This window comes from Marmota flaviventris, chromosome 13 (assembly GCF_047511675.1).
Source record: "Marmota flaviventris isolate mMarFla1 chromosome 13, mMarFla1.hap1, whole genome shotgun sequence".
NCBI classification, from domain to species: domain Eukaryota; kingdom Metazoa; phylum Chordata; class Mammalia; order Rodentia; family Sciuridae; genus Marmota; species Marmota flaviventris.
The window spans coordinates 84,258,078-84,273,727 of NC_092510.1; the positions used below are offsets into that span (position 1 = coordinate 84,258,078).

At 38.9% G+C, this 15,650-nt stretch overlaps 1 protein-coding gene across 1 annotated transcript in view; it reads left to right on the forward strand.

Annotated features, from left to right (window-relative positions):
- The window catches only part of Slc31a1 (solute carrier family 31 member 1), a 33,139-nt gene extending 17,681 nt beyond the window's left edge, over positions 1-15,458 (forward strand). Inside the window, exons 2-5 of the mRNA XM_027949443.2 lie at positions 8,150-8,311; positions 8,940-9,012; positions 10,877-11,045; positions 12,203-15,458. Coding sequence (XP_027805244.1) covers positions 8,186-8,311; positions 8,940-9,012; positions 10,877-11,045; positions 12,203-12,404 — 570 coding nt within the window. The 5' untranslated portion in view covers positions 8,150-8,185 and the 3' untranslated portion in view covers positions 12,405-15,458. The remainder of the gene's footprint in view (positions 1-8,149; positions 8,312-8,939; positions 9,013-10,876; positions 11,046-12,202) is intronic.
- The last annotated feature ends 192 nt before the right edge of the window (positions 15,459-15,650 follow it).

Genomic DNA, 15,650 nt, shown 5'->3' on the forward strand with positions numbered 1-15,650 from the left:
TCCTGCCCCAACAGGTTTCCCATCTCCTGTGCTCAGTCTGAGCAGCTTAATAAGGTGGAGTGATGTGGACCATATGAAATTTATGACAGAAGGGGTGACCTTGAACCAATATCCAGAAATAAAGTGGTTTATGTCTTAATCTGATTAGAATCAAATGACATCTTTGCTTTTTGTCTTTCCGTGGTTACAGTTAGAGCAAGATTCTCAGGCAGCTCCTGACTTAGCATCCTCTTTACTAAATGGATATTCTTAGCCAAGAGCTTCAGAGTAAAAGAGCTACTCCCTCTAATTCATAGCTGTTTTATTCTTTTTAAAATTTGTCAGTCCATGCAGCATTTCTTGTTTGCCTAGATCATCAGCCCTTCATAAATGAAGACACTTTAAGCTTTAAGTGTAATTGTTTGAAGTATTTTTCCCCTTTATGTGTTTGGCAGTTGGTTACTTTTGATGCATCCCAGGAGTCTTAGGTATGAGTAATTCAGCCACATAAATTCTGCTGATACTTGAGTATGTAGACTGTATATAGTTTGGTTTCTTTCCATGAAACGTGCTTGCAGGGACTCCTATCCAGATTATCTGAATTAGTAGTTCTCACTTCAGTATACAGTGAAGAAAGAAAAAATAACAATGATAATGATTACTAAATTCTGTCAATAATTGCTAAATAATTCCTGGCCAGTTCTATCAACATCTTTCTCAGCCCAACCAGTGTTTTGAAGAAAAATAAGTGAGAAATTGTGGATGATTCCTTAGAATTATTTTTATTGTTATCAACAAAGGCAAAAAGTCAGACGGTAAAATGGTAGCCATTGTTTTATTGAGAAACATTTTAAAAGATAAAAATCTAAGCCATCGTGGTTGTACACACCTGTTATCCCAGCAACTTGGGAGGCTGAGGCAGGAGAATTACAAATTAGAGGCCAGCTTGGGCAACTTAGCTAGATCCTGTGTCAAAATAAAAATGAACAGGACTATGGGTGCTCGGTGGTCGAGCACCCAGGGTTCAATCCCTAGTAATAATAAAATAAAATCTAAGAGACCTTTTGTGTGTGTGCGAGTATACGTGGTAGAAATGATGGTGGTCGTGAGTTTGGGGCAATTATTTTCCTGAGTTCTGACTGCTGTCAGAAGCCTACAATTGCAGTTAGTGCTATATGTCAGCTCCTGTCATTTAATCTGGGGAGATAATATGTGTTTGAATGTATATAATTTTAAGGTCTTCTATGTCTCTTTTTTCCCACTGACTAAATCCCACCTCCTCCACTGATCGTTTTACTTACCACATGTACAAAATCGGTGTGGCAAAAATTCCAGGGTCATAAGTTTCTGCTAATTCTGGCTGAGACCTATGATTTTCTCAAGCCTAATATTCCATAAAAGCAATTGATAAAAATTAAGTATCCTTATTACCACTGCACCTCAAAACAGACCCAGGCCAAGAAAAGGCAGCTAAAATATCCAGAGGGTTCTATGGTCATATCCATACAATTACAAACACATTTCTGCAAGTTAGTTTAGCGTAGGAACATGAGGCCAGGGCCCAGGGGGAATGATGACATCCTACCCTTCAAGACGGGTCTTTTTTCTGTAAATTCATCAAAGTGTATTTCTCCTTACCACTTGCTAAGAACTCTGACATTGTTTACAAACAACTCTAGCATATTGCTTAGAATGCCAAATATAGATAAATAACTATGCTTTTTAATACTGAATTATATTAAGGTGTCTCCTTTATTCCTACATCTCCTTCACTGCCCTTTTTGTCAAAGGACAACTGAAAGGTGGACTTCATAAAGCCATCAAGAGAATTTTAAAATTCACCTATAGGAAGATTCACCTATAGTCTACCCTCAGAGGTAGACTGGGAAAGAATTAGATTCCTGAATATAAGGAAGTTTTGAAAGCTTCTTGAATAAAGCCAGACCATTTCTCAGAATATCTACTGATCCCATACAAGTAATTAAAAAGCAGAAATAGTCCAATTAAACTTGTTGCTAGATCATGTGGACATAGTCCCTAAGCCTGAATCCTTGTTTATGATAATGTAATGGCATTGACCTTGAATTTCCCATATCTGTGTTTGCCAAAGGCTTGTAAGCCACCAATCATAAGTAATGGCTATAGAAAGCAGAAAAACAACTAGAAAGATTTCTCTTTGAATTATGTTTTTACAAATCTTAAAAGGAACATGAACCTAATCGTTTTAAAAATTAAAACCTTCTTTCTTATCTCCCTTATCGTGGAATTCAGGAAAGAGTGTAGGCAGTCTCCCGAAGAATTGTCTGCGGTTCCTGATTACATCTGTCTCAGCAAGGGAAGGGGGACCATGTGGCAAATATACAGCCACTTATGCATAGTCTTTTCATGGAGCCTAATCTCCATGGTCCCTACGGATTATTGTTTCTCGTCCATCATTGTGCAATACCAGGAAAATATGAGAATTTGAATCTTAGACTAAATCTGTGAGAAACAATGCCTATGCTAAGACACAAAATGGCCGTCAGAATTTAGCCTTCTTGCTAACTTCCTAACTTCTGACCATAAATTCATGTTTATTTTGCTGGATAGTTTAGATTTTGCAGAAGTCTATCTCTCAAGCATTGTAATGAGTCTTTTTTAGGCAAGATGGGGCAGGAATAGGGGAAACTTCTTTTTTTTAATAATCCTTTGAATACAAGGAAGTTTTGAAAGCTATTTGTTTAAATACTGCACCATATTTATTAAATGAGGGAAAGAAGGAAACAGAAATGCAGAGCTGACTGACATTCAATAGCATGTGCAGTGTCCCAAATCTAATAGTACTCGGGGCAGCAGAAACAATGGCATACAGCCAACTTCAAGTACCTAACTGAAGATAAATGTTCCCTAGAAACGAAACAGTGTAAAACCTTCCTAAGAAAGATTTCTGAATTATTCTATGTAAATTCAGCTCAATGTGAATTTGTGCTTGATTGTTTGTTTGGTTGTTTTGTTTTGTTTTGTTTTTTGGGGGGGTGGATCTGGGGATTGAACTCAGGGGCATATAACCCCTGAGCCACATCCCCAGCCCTTTTTGTATTTTATTTAGAGATAAGGTCTCATTGAGTCACTAAGTGTCACCCTTTTGCTGAGGCTGGCTTTGAACTTGCAATCCACCTGCCTCAGCTTTTCCAGCTCCTGGGATTACAGAGGTGCTCAGCTGCGCCTGGCTTTTTTTTTTTTAATAGTCAATTCCTAGGGGCTGGGGATGTGGCTCAAGTGGTAGCGCACTCGCCTGGCATGCGTGCGGCCCGGGTTCGATCCCCAGCACCACATACAAACAAAGATGTTGTGTCTGCCGAAAACTAAAAAATAAATATTAAAAATTCTCTCTCTCTCTCTCTCTCTCTCTCTCTCTCTCTCTTTAGAAAAAAAAATAGTCAATTCCTAGATCATTTCTCCTTGCTTTAAAGATCCTAGAAGTGTTCTATGTTTGAAAAAGGAGCTCTTAAGAACTATTCATATGCCTGTTGATAGCCACTTCATGGTCTTTAGGAGTCAAGATAGGCTAAAAAAGAACTTGAAAATGGTCTTTGCTAGAGTACTTTATAGGAGAGAGACTAATAGAAGTTCATTAATTTCTTCTCCTACAAAGTTCACTTACTGGATTTTTCCTATTCAGGGTCTTTTATGCCCTGGTAAAAGATCGCAAAATGATAATAGCTACCATTTTCCAGGCACTGTGCTGGACACTTTATGTATGTCATCTCATTTAATACTCCCAGCATCCCTGCTTCAAGGTCAACAGTCTGGAAACCAGCTCCAGAAAGACTAATAACTTTCTGAGGTAAAACAATTGGTGGACTTTCCAACTTCTTTTACAGACATTTTCTTGTTGCATAAAGTTCTCTCATTCAAAATCTGTTCTAGATTCACATTCTTTTGATTTCCATTAAGAAAGACTAGTACACCTGAACTGGCAAAAATGTAAATGAAAGTATAATATTTTTAGTCTTTCATCGAGCTATAAGCTCAATTTGGTAAATAAAAAGTTTTAGGTAGGGGCTGGGGTTGTGGCTGGGGCTGGGGTTGTGGCTCAATGGTAGAGCACTCACCTCTCATGGGTGAGACCCTGGGTTCGATCCTCAGCACCACATAAAAATAAATAAACAAAATAAGGATATTGTGCCCATGTATAACTAAAAAAAAAAAAGTTTTAGGTAGATTTAATTATAGATTGAAAGTTAACAATTTTAAATTGGTTTTCAGTTTTATCCCTGAATTATCTATTCAGTTTTTTTGCTAGACTTCTTTAGAAATAATTTGTAAACTTGATGAAATGATAGAGTAAGGATTAGAGGAAAAATTAATGGTGGAGGTTTTAGCCTGGAACTAGCATATATGCATAGATTGCCTTAAAAAAATAACAAATTCAATGGATCAATAAAAACTGTTTTACGAAGAATTTGTTGAGGTTCTACCTATCACTTGTTATTCTTTTACAAGTTCCTTTACTTGTAATTGCTTTATAATCAAGAACCCTGATTCCATAAAAGTGAAGTTCAACTACTTTGGGGACCTTGAACTCAGTTCTTAGAAAGAAATGGTGAGGATAGAACTAAAAGAGAAAACAGTTCACAGAGAACAAGTAAGATTAGCTGTTTAGTTCAGAAAAACTCAAATAAATCAAAGCCAGAACAGCACAGCTCATGATTACCATAAAGTTAAACCATTCTCTTCAGATTACAGATTGAGAGAGCAAACAGTATTACTGTGTCCCCTGACTTTGACTTATTCTTCAGGACTCATTTTTATTATGAAAGAAGCTGGGCTGGGTCATCTTAGAGTAAAGCTATCAAAGGAAATAGATGAAAACCAACAATTCAAGCTTACTTCCTATACACAGAATTTCTGTTTTAATTAGAGAATGAGTTTGGTGTGTTTTAGAAGGTGGGTTTTCTAAAATCAAAAGTCACATCACATCAAACAGGTAGAGAAAATTTTGCTTTTATTTATTATTCCTTAATAATTAATTTGTAAATTTCTCCTCTTTTGGTATCATTTAGGTTTGACATATGTCCATGGGATTTTCCTAGAATAAGATTTTTTATTGTTGCAGTGCTAGGGATTGCTCTACCACTGAACTCTAACCCCAGCCCAGTGTAAGGCTTTTAGTGACCATAAGAACTTACCAGGTTTGGCTTCATTTTGAGCCTACAGTGTATGTTCATATGTTAATTTCCACCAGATTTATATCCCTTATTCATATACCACTGGGTAAACCTTACATAGGATTCCATTACAGAGGTGCATGCACAAGGCCCTGGGTTCAATCCCCAGCACCACAAAAGAAAAAAAAAAAAAGGCTCTACACAATGAAAGCAAGTAGATTCTATTCCTGCTCTTTTTTTTTTTTTTTTTTTTTTTTCTTTTTGTGGTGCTGGGGATTGAACCCAGGGCCTTGTACATGCAACACAAGCACTCTACCAACCGAGCTATAGCCTTAGCCTGCTGTATTTCCTAGAATGTACAATGTATCATACAACTAATACTTCAAAACAGATTTGCAAGGTTTTTTGATATTTAAACATGAATTCCTGGGTCATTGATATGTCTGAAGATATTTGATAACGTAGTATAGAGGAACAGATTTCTCTAATTGGTAATGAGAACCTGAACAAATGGAACCTGTCAGTCTTCAAAAATTGTTAATAGGAAGAATGCTGTAAAAGTTCACAAGGAAATCAAGGATCCATCTCTTAAGTAGTTTGTGGTGCTACATTCTTGCTTTTTTAACAGTCTTTTAAATGTCATCTTATATCCCAAATGAATATTGTGGCAGTTCAGTTTACCTTTTAGATTTCACCCTTGAAACTCCTTGAGAAGGGCTGGGGCTGCACCTCAGGGGCAGAGCACTTGCATAACGTGTGAGGCACTGGGTTCAATCCTTAGCACCACATAAAAATAAATAAAATAAAGGCATTCTGTCCATCTACAACTACAAAAAAAAAATGCTGAAACTTGATTACAAAAAAAAAAGAGAGAGAGAGAGAGAGACTCCTTGAGGAGAGACTATGTCTGGTTCATTTCTGTATCTCCCTCAAGTCTTCTAGTACAGAAGCACTCAGCAAATGTTAACTGCTTCTTCATGGCCATGATTCAATGTTGATAATATGGAATGAAATTATCTTCATGGTTCTTTAATGTTATCATCATTTTCCAGACTCTTCATTGGAAGAGAACAAAATTTGTGACTTCTGTTTTGGTCTCTTTAGAGGGGATGGGTTTGCAGTCATTCTGGCTGGCAAAAGTCTTTTCATTCTGACTTCACAGATTATGAGTCAAAGAAGAGAAAATAGATGCTGAATATTTGTGTATTGGAATTAGACACACATGGCTCCCTATATAAACCATAATTTATAATCGCTCAGACACCAGAAATCTCTTCATCCCACCATAATTTCCTGTCAAGAAACTGCTGCCCACTTATTGATTGTCCAGTCATTGACACTTTGTGCATGCTTTCTGTGTATCCTTTTATTTAGTGTTTACTATAAAATCTTTGTGGGGCTGGGGGTGTAGCTCAGTGTAGAGCACTTGCCAAGCATGCATAAGGCCCTGGGCTCAATCCCCAGTACCAAAAAAAAAACCTCTGATGGACAAAGACCCTATTAAATATCTCTTTGTACCTCCAATCCTGTCCTTTTATGACAAAGGTATTAAAAGGATAAGACTGTCAAGCTGTCTAATTATAAGATAATTTAGTGTCTGGCGTGAAAGTTTTTAAAATTCAGAGCAGAATTTGATTATGCCTGACAGAGGCTCTGCATTGTCCTTTTCTGAAATAAAAAAACCTGTTTCTTAAGGCTGCTGAGATAGAATCATGGGATAGAAATTGAAGAGGGGAAAATAGATGGCTGAATATTTGTGGTTTTGAGTTACACACATGCAGCTCCCTGAATAACTCTCCTACCTAAGGCATATCTTTTCTCTACCTCTTGGTAATGTTATAATATTGCCCTGTTTATATCCTCCATAGTACTAATCATACCCTGAAATTGTTTATTTACTTCATTGTTTATTTCCTTATCGGTTACCATGTTTGTTTTATTTACTGTTGAATTATTAGCACATAGCTGAGAGTTCAGCCTATGATAGGAACTCGATAAATATTTCAATAAATAGTCTGAATAGATAATGAGAAGCAAACTTCAGCTAATGGATATGAATACCTGGTTGGAATTTCTAAAGCCCACTCTTTTTTCCACAAATTGGAGTTGAGGGACACATCTAGAGATTCTACCAAGACCAGCCTCTCTACACACATCCCAACTTCCCAGTCCCCTGCCTTGTTCCAAGTTGACTTTTCAGTAAAGCATTAAATGGTAATAAAAATACAAGCCTGAATATGCAGTGTCTAGACTTAATTCAATAGAGAATATCCAATTTATACCTTGTTTTTCATGTTCTTAACTCTAATGTCCTGATGGGATGGAAAATGTGTCTTGGGTCTGAGCACACTGCTTGCCTAGGGCAGCAACAGACCTTTCTTCAAATTTAAATTAGCTGAAGCCTGGTTTCCTATAAGTGAAAATAGAATATCCTGATTAAACACAGGCCATTCCACTTAGGTGACTTATCCAAAGTATTAGCTTTTTTATCTACTGACATTTATGATTAGAAAGCCTTAAGGTAATTAAATTTAATTAATGGCATCCTTTTGTACATTAGTACAGATTATCTGTTTCCTGCCAAAGAAGCTGCTTTTCTTCTCCTTATCTCATATTTAAGTTTGAATACATATTAAATATGTCTTTTAAAAAAACAACTGTGTACTGGGGAATAAGACTGATCAAATTGTATTACGTGCATGGAATATGGCATAGTGAATCTCACTATCATGTACAATTATAATGCACCAATAAATTTCTTTTTAATTAGAAAAAAGGAAACAACTCTGCAGAATAAGGATTGCGTGTCTTAAGCCACAGGTACAGATCTTTCTGCTACCATCTCCAAATGTGTTATGTTATAGTTCAAGTTATTTGAACTCTCCATCTGTAGATTATGAAAATAATTCTGAGTAAAGATGCTAGGAAAGTGTTCATTCATTGCATGATATTCTATATAGACAAAATATCAAGAAACAATATTTCTGTATACTTAAGCAAAAATAATTCTTTCTCTTAAGTGACTCTTCTGCCAACTTTCAACTTTTCCTGGAAAAATGGACCATTCCCATCATATGGGGATGAACCATACAAACCACAGTAGCACCATGCCACCATCTCACCATCACCCGACCTCAGCTTCGCACTCCCATGGCGGAGGAGACGGCAACATGATGATGATGGTAAGTGCCCGAAGAGGCAGCCCAGGCCCTCCCCCGCTCAGCTCTAGAAGTAGTGGGATTTTAGTACTGGAAGGTTATTATCTTTAAAGATCAGCTAACGGATGAAGAAGCGCTAATGCCGATCCCCAAACATGTCAAATGATTTGCCTAAATGTGGCAAATACAGAGTTACACCAGAAAAAATATTTCTAGGGACTCTTTCTTCTCTAGTCCCTTCTTTTGAAATTCGCCCTCTTCTGGATTAAGTTCTGGGCTTTTTTTTTTTTTTTTTTAAATGGACACAATACCTTTATTTTATTTTTTGTGTGGTGCTAAGGATCAAACCCAGTGCCTCACACATGCGAGGCAAGAGCTCCACCACTGAGCTCCACCCCAGCCCCAATTTCTGGGCTTCCTGCTTTGTGTAGAAAGAGAAACAGACCCCAGGTGCTGGGGAGGGCACAGGGAGTGCCCCTGCTCAAGGCCTATGGCATTAATGCTAATGTGAGGGAGAAGGCCTCCCACTTCCATGGATGTCATTTCTTAACTCTCACCCAAACCTGTCACTTTTAAATATGCTAAGCCTCTTTGGCATTTTCATTTAGGATCGTCAATCATTTCTAATGAATTTACTTTGGTTTTCTGGCAGCCTATGACCTTCTACTTTGGCTTTAAGAATGTGAAACTGTTGTTTTCCGGTTTGGTGATCAATACAGCTGGAGGTGAGTAAGCCAGCAGGTAGTGTTTAAAGGTGACAGTCACATGAGAGATGGTGACAGAGAATTTGGAAACTCAGCACCTCTTTCTGTCCAAACTACTGAATCAGTATGGTTATGTCATATAACTACCATATTTCCTATCCCCTAAAAGTAGTACTCATTTTGATCCTCTGGTAAACCTCCCTTCATTAATGTGTATGTTTTGTAACTCTGAAAAATAATTTAGATACCAGATAGGAACCTTTTGCAATTCATTTCCTTTCATCCTTTTCCAGAGTGTTTCCTTGTTTGATAAGTTATTGGAACTGGACCTAAGACCAAGTTCAAATAGCACAAAATAACCCTAGGTTAAATGTATTTCACAGATACATTAAGCCTCAAATAGTGAAATGGCTTGCCCAAGATCACATAGAGTTAACATGTCAGAGCTAAGACAAGGACCCAGACCTTCTTAGAACTGCCTAGGCTAGCACTGTTTCTAGTGTACTAAACTGTGGACAACATCTTTTCCAATTCTTAGAGTCATATCCAGTTTAGGAGTGATAACCCACCTTTCATGTCTATCATGTTGCATTAGTATGCTTTAAATTAAAAATGCTAAAGCTCAATAGTCCGTTGGACTGCTTTAGGTACCAGATATATAATCTACACAATCTGTTTTGGGGAAATGGGCTATTGTATTAGTTCAGGTATTGTGTTAAATTATTAGGGTGATACATTAATGTCATTATCAGAACTTCACAGTATGAACACAGCATTGAAATGCCTATTCAAGAAATGTACTCTGCAGAACTCAGTGGCATATGCCTCTAATCCCAGTTATTTGGGAGGCTGAGTCAGGAGGAGGATCACAAATTCAAGGACAGTCTTGACAACTTAGAGAGTCCCTATTTTACGATAAAAAAAAAAGGAGGTGAGTAAGCCATCTTATGGAGACACACAAAACTGTTGGGTAAGAAGATTAGGGATGGACTTCAGGGGTAGGATGCCCCTGAGTTCAACCCTTAGTAACAGGGAAAAAGAAGAAGAAGAAGAAGAAGAAGAAATAGTCAGCATTTAAAAATAGGTTGTTGGGCTGGGGATGTGGCTCAAGCGGTAGCACGCTTGCCTGGCATGCGTGCGGCCCGGGTTCGATCTTCAGCACCGCATACAAACAAAGATGTTGTGTCCGCCGAAAACTAAAAAATAAATATTAAAAAAAAATTCTCTCTCTCTCTCTCAAAAAAAAAAAAAAAATAGGTTGTTAACAGGAGGCTGAGGCAGATCATTTGAGCCCAGGAGTTCAAGACCAGACTAGACAGCTTAAGAAGGCCCTACTCAAAAACAATTATTTTATTCCCCTTTTCGATATTCTACAATGTCTCCATGTAACAGAGCTGACTTAATAACATCCAGCAGCCAGAACAAAGGGTTATTGTTCAGATGACTTTTTGTATCTTGATCAGAAAGTAAGCCTAACACAGGGGTGCATATCTGTAGTCCCGGCTATTTAGGAGGCTGAGGCAAAAGGATCACTTGAGCCCAGGCATTTGAGATGGGTCTAGGCAAAACAGCAAGAGCCTCTCTGGAAAGAAAAAAATGTAAATTTGGTATGTAACTTGGATAGATTACAATGTTAGCTTGCACAAGTCTCTAGGTTCAAGCCCCAGCATGAGAGAAAGAGTATTCTCCACCAGAAGCCATGGTTTTCATTAATGACAGCTGCTCTCCTATCTAAGCAGGTAAAGAGGTAACAATATAAAAATAAAACGTTGATAAAGCCAAGAGTTGCAGTACTTGTTCTCTGCTGTCTCTCTAGCTGGACAGCACACTGGCTAATGATTTGGACAGGTTTGAAAGTACCACCATCTTTTCTTTCCCCACTTAGAAATGGCTGGAGCTTTTGTGGCAGTGTTTTTACTAGCAATGTTCTATGAAGGACTCAAGATAGCCCGGGAGAGTCTGCTGCGCAAGTCACAAGTCAGCATTCGCTACAATTCCATGCCTGTCCCAGGACCAAATGGAACCATTCTTATGGAGACACACAAAACTGTTGGGTAAGAATATTGAACAAATCCAGATGGAAGTTCTAGAGATATAATTTAGTTGGGCAGCAAAGCAGCTAGTCTGTTAGCAGTATCTTATTGGCCTCCGACCTGAGATAGTGATTCTATGGAACCTTGATCAAAACTGGCTTTGGGAGGTTAGGGGTTGTAGGTTACAATGGGTCAAAGCAGGAGTAATAGAAACTTTCCTGCAAACACATATTTGTTCTGAGTTGTAAGTATTGGTCATTTTGGAAAGTCAGTAAAATCTGTATTTTTAAATATTTGCCAAAATAATAATGAACAAGTTAGGAATTTTAGGTGAGGGTATAAAAGAATGGCAGAATACAAATGATTCCTTTCTCTCAAGCCAGTTCTATCTTCATTTTGTTTACAATATAGGAGTTTTATGTCTGTTCTAAGAAAGTATTTGGATGACTTTTAGTTTTCTCTAGATATCAGGAAATGCTTTTTGAGATTCAGATTTCTTTTTAGAAATGTAGATCTTAAAACTAGATTGGACCTTATGAAATTCTATAGACCAACATCCTACTTTCAGGCAACAATATTATTTATTTCTGTTGCACTGATGAGCTTATTGAGGCCCAAAAAGGTATGGTACCTGAGGTGATACAGAGTGCGAGTTGTCAGGTCTCCTGTTCCTGATTTCTACTATCCCACCCAACTTTCACTTCTGATTCATTTTTGTAAAGTGTGAACTTTGCAAAGTTGGAGACCCCCAAATTATTCAGGCAAAGGGGCTGGGAATGTAGCTGAGTGGTAGAGCACTTACTAGCCTGGGTGAGGCCTTGAGTTCAATCCCCAATACCACAAAAAGAAAAGAAAAACAAAGTTTAAAAATATTCAGGCAAATAAGTGTGGGAGAGTGGGTTAGGATCCAAGGGAGAGAGAAACCAAGATTACTTCTCCTCCTTTACACCCCTCCCAAAAGGGTACCTCCTTCTGACTCATAACCTATCTGACCACTGCTTATAAACCTGGCAGCCCTATGGTGTTTCATTTCAGGTGTCAGTGAGCAACAAGCATACACACAAGTACCGTGAATTGCCAGGGTGGCTGTGAGGCTGAGCTCATGGGCACAATTGCTCCCCGTTTCTCCTGATTGCAGAGCTCCTGTGAGACGATCATGTGTCCTTCTTTATCCCCAGGCAGCAGATGCTGAGCTTCCCTCACCTCCTGCAGACAGTGCTGCATGTCATCCAGGTGGTCATCAGCTACTTCCTCATGCTCATCTTCATGACCTACAATGGGTACCTCTGCATTGCAGTAGCAGCAGGGGCTGGAACAGGATACTTTCTCTTCAGCTGGAAGAAGGCAGTGGTAGTGGACATCACAGAGCATTGCCATTAACATCAGAATCCATGGTGTGGCCTTATTGATTGCAGTGGAAAGAGGTTCAAGACTGGAAGACGTGGTTCCTGCTCCAATCATCCCTCTTGCTCCTCTTTACACAAACACACACACCTGCTGAATAGAGGTCTAGTTTACAGTCTCCAAGATAAAATGGTGATTTCCCAAACTGTTTTTTTCTAATAAGCTGAGATTCTCATTCCTTTTGAGAAGCCTCCCATAAGCTGTCCTCTCCCCCCTCATCACCCTAGATCCTTGTCTAATCCAGGTAGCTTTCTAGTGGATGACTTGTTCATCTGTGTCCTTTCTTAATCTTCTGGGTTTTCTTTAACAGACAATATGTGAATTTGGTGGGATTTTTTTCTGGGTCAGTGATGGATCGGGATTAACTTCAGCCAGCAATGGTAGCTGAGGGAGATTCTTGCCCAACTAAACCCAGGACTCAAACATCATATTAGAAAGTAAGCTTCAGTCCTTGGACTCAGTGGGTGAGAACGACATTGTGCCTTCTCTAGGTGTGGTGTGTGGCACAAAATCTTTGTAGCTTTTGAGGTGTTTTGAGACTAAAACAGGCCTAGAGCTTGCAGAATGTGTATTCTTGGGCTGTGAACTCATCAACATGTGTTCCCACTTAACATTTTGATTTGAAGGAGCTTGTCAGTTTAAAAATAAAAAAGACAATCAATTAGAGAAAATAGATATAGATATTTTTAAATAAAACCATTGGCATTTTACTTGGACTTGGTACTTTGGTTTTTCCAAGCTGAATTTAGTAAAAGAGTTTGAATTCTTTTTTCCCATTATTTTCATTTGTCTGCATCTAAACCAGTGATTTTCAACCTTTAGCATGCATCTTAGAATCACCTGGTGGGCTTGGTAAGACATTAGTTGTGGGCCTTAACCCCAGAGCCCCCAAATTGGCATTTCTAAGTTCCCAGGTGATATTCCTGCTGATGGTCCAGAGGGTTACACTTTGAGAATCTCTGCTTTAAACTGAGGAAGTGTCACCTGGGGAGGAGAGGGGCTCCCTGGGCATGAAAATTTGAATTGCTGGTTGTAGATGCTATGTCTGAGCATACCTCACATAGTGAAGCTGCTAGTCAATACTTTATCATTCCACAAACGTTTTTTTCAGCTCCTGCTGTGTGTGCACGGGTGTGAAGGACTATAGCCAAAGTACTTTTATCAGCATGTATGAAGTCACTCGTCCTTATTTTTAAGATCTGTGGTTTCTTGGAAGTAGTTTGAAGGCTGAGAGAGACCTTTGATCTGTGGTGTAAATCAGATAGGCATGGGCCAGGAGGGCAAAAGCCCCATTTTCTCTTTGGAGAGACTTAGGGTGTGGTCTGCTGATGGCCAGATCTTCCTCATCCTCCACCATCCATGCCCCCGCAGGGCAGATCCGCATTGTCTATGTGACCATCTTTATTACTCTTGGGGACTGAATTAGATCACAGGTGGCCCAAACCTCTTTTCACAATGAAGAATCATATTGGATTTTTATTCTGTTCAGTCTTAGTCTGTATTGCAGTCTTCTTCCCAAACTACCTCTTTAAAGTGATTCTTCCTGTGCTGGTCTGTTAAATCCTGCCCTTCTTGGTGCTAGAGCCTGCTGTGCCTCAGGGCAGAGAAGACCAAAAAAAAAAAGCAGCTATCTCATAGACCTGTGTTGTGGTTTTGAAGTTTGTACTTTCTCTGTGGCTGCCAGTTAAATATTGGAGAGTGAGGAATGTGTACTTCTATGGCTTTGAACCAAGAGGGTTATGGCCTACTGGATTTAGGTTAAAATCCAAGCAGCAGCATTTAGAGCTTTGTGCTTTCCTCTCATTTCATCCCCTTGTAGTGCTGATACTTGTAGGCAAGAGCCGTGAATGACAGGAGCCCAGCATTAAGGTGTAAAAGCTTCTTGTTGTGTCAGAAGCCAAGGGATGATAAAACCTGAGGAATATGTAAGAATCAATGCCCAGTAGTGACCAACATGAGCTACTATAAACTATAAACTTCCAAAAACAAGATCTTATCAGTAAGTGAGAAAAATCAAGGCCAAACCAAAAAAAAAAATCAAGGCCAGTTAAGACAAAGTACTTTGAATTTTAAATTCACCAAGAGAAACCTCAGTTTGCGACAGGTCTTCGGTGTTCAGGGTAGAGAAAATCTCCTAAAAAGACTGAATTTTAGAGATCCTCAGACTAGGTTGCCAAAGGATAAAGCTAGGGAAGGTGAAAAAAGTTAAAGCTTAAATTCCATCACTCTAGCTTTGTCTCAGTGGTGTTCACTTCTGTATCCCTGTTCACTCAGAATTTACTTCCTGATATCTTTGACTTTTGGGATCTAAACTTCTCTTTTCCTCCTTCCCTGTTCATATCTGGAAGACTGTATCCCCATTTCTTTGACCGTTATTACTCTGCTCTCCTCTTCCCTGTCTTTGTCTTTTCTCCCACATGGTCTAGTGGGTTAAATCTCCCCGGCTATCCTGGTGTAGTGGGCATCGCTACACGGTGAATATAAATACCAGTCAGAAGTTGGTATTTATAAACCTGTAGAAACCTAAGTAGGCTTCAAGAAGCAACTAGAATTTCTCTTAAGACTGGGTAAAGGGCTACCTATTACCCTCCCCAGAGTTATAAAATTGTAGGTGCTGCTCCAGTCTGATGCAGGAACACTCAACTCCTACAAATAAGGAATCCACTTGTCCACCAGGAGAAAAGAAATTAAGAGTCTCTTCACTACTGCTATTTAGGGTTGCTCAGAATTCCCTTTCAGTCTGTGGGTACGTAGGTTCCTGTCACAAGGGGTTCCTTTTAAAGAGCTAGGGGTGAGGCAGGGGGTACATGTTCATGTCATTTAATTTTCATCCTGCCCCTCCAGCTGCTTCTTCAGAAGATATATCTAAAGATACAAAGTTTGCATTTGATATAATGCCTTAATCATTGGGTCTACAATTCATGTTGACTGTCTTAGATTGTAAGCTCCTGGAGAGCAGTATTGCTGTAGTAGGGATGTTTTAACATGTCATGTGCAAAAGAACAAAATAAATATTTTGATTTTATTTTACTTCTGTGCATGTCTTCCTATCCAGGATGATTATCAGAAGCTGGTCCTTTTCTTTACAGTCTGCACAGAGCTTGGCTATTACCATTGGTTTTTAAGATGTCAGAGTCTCTCAGATGGCATGATCCCATCATTTTCATCTCACTGTCCTCCCACAAGCTACTACATGTCACAAGATCTACCTGACCCTTTGCA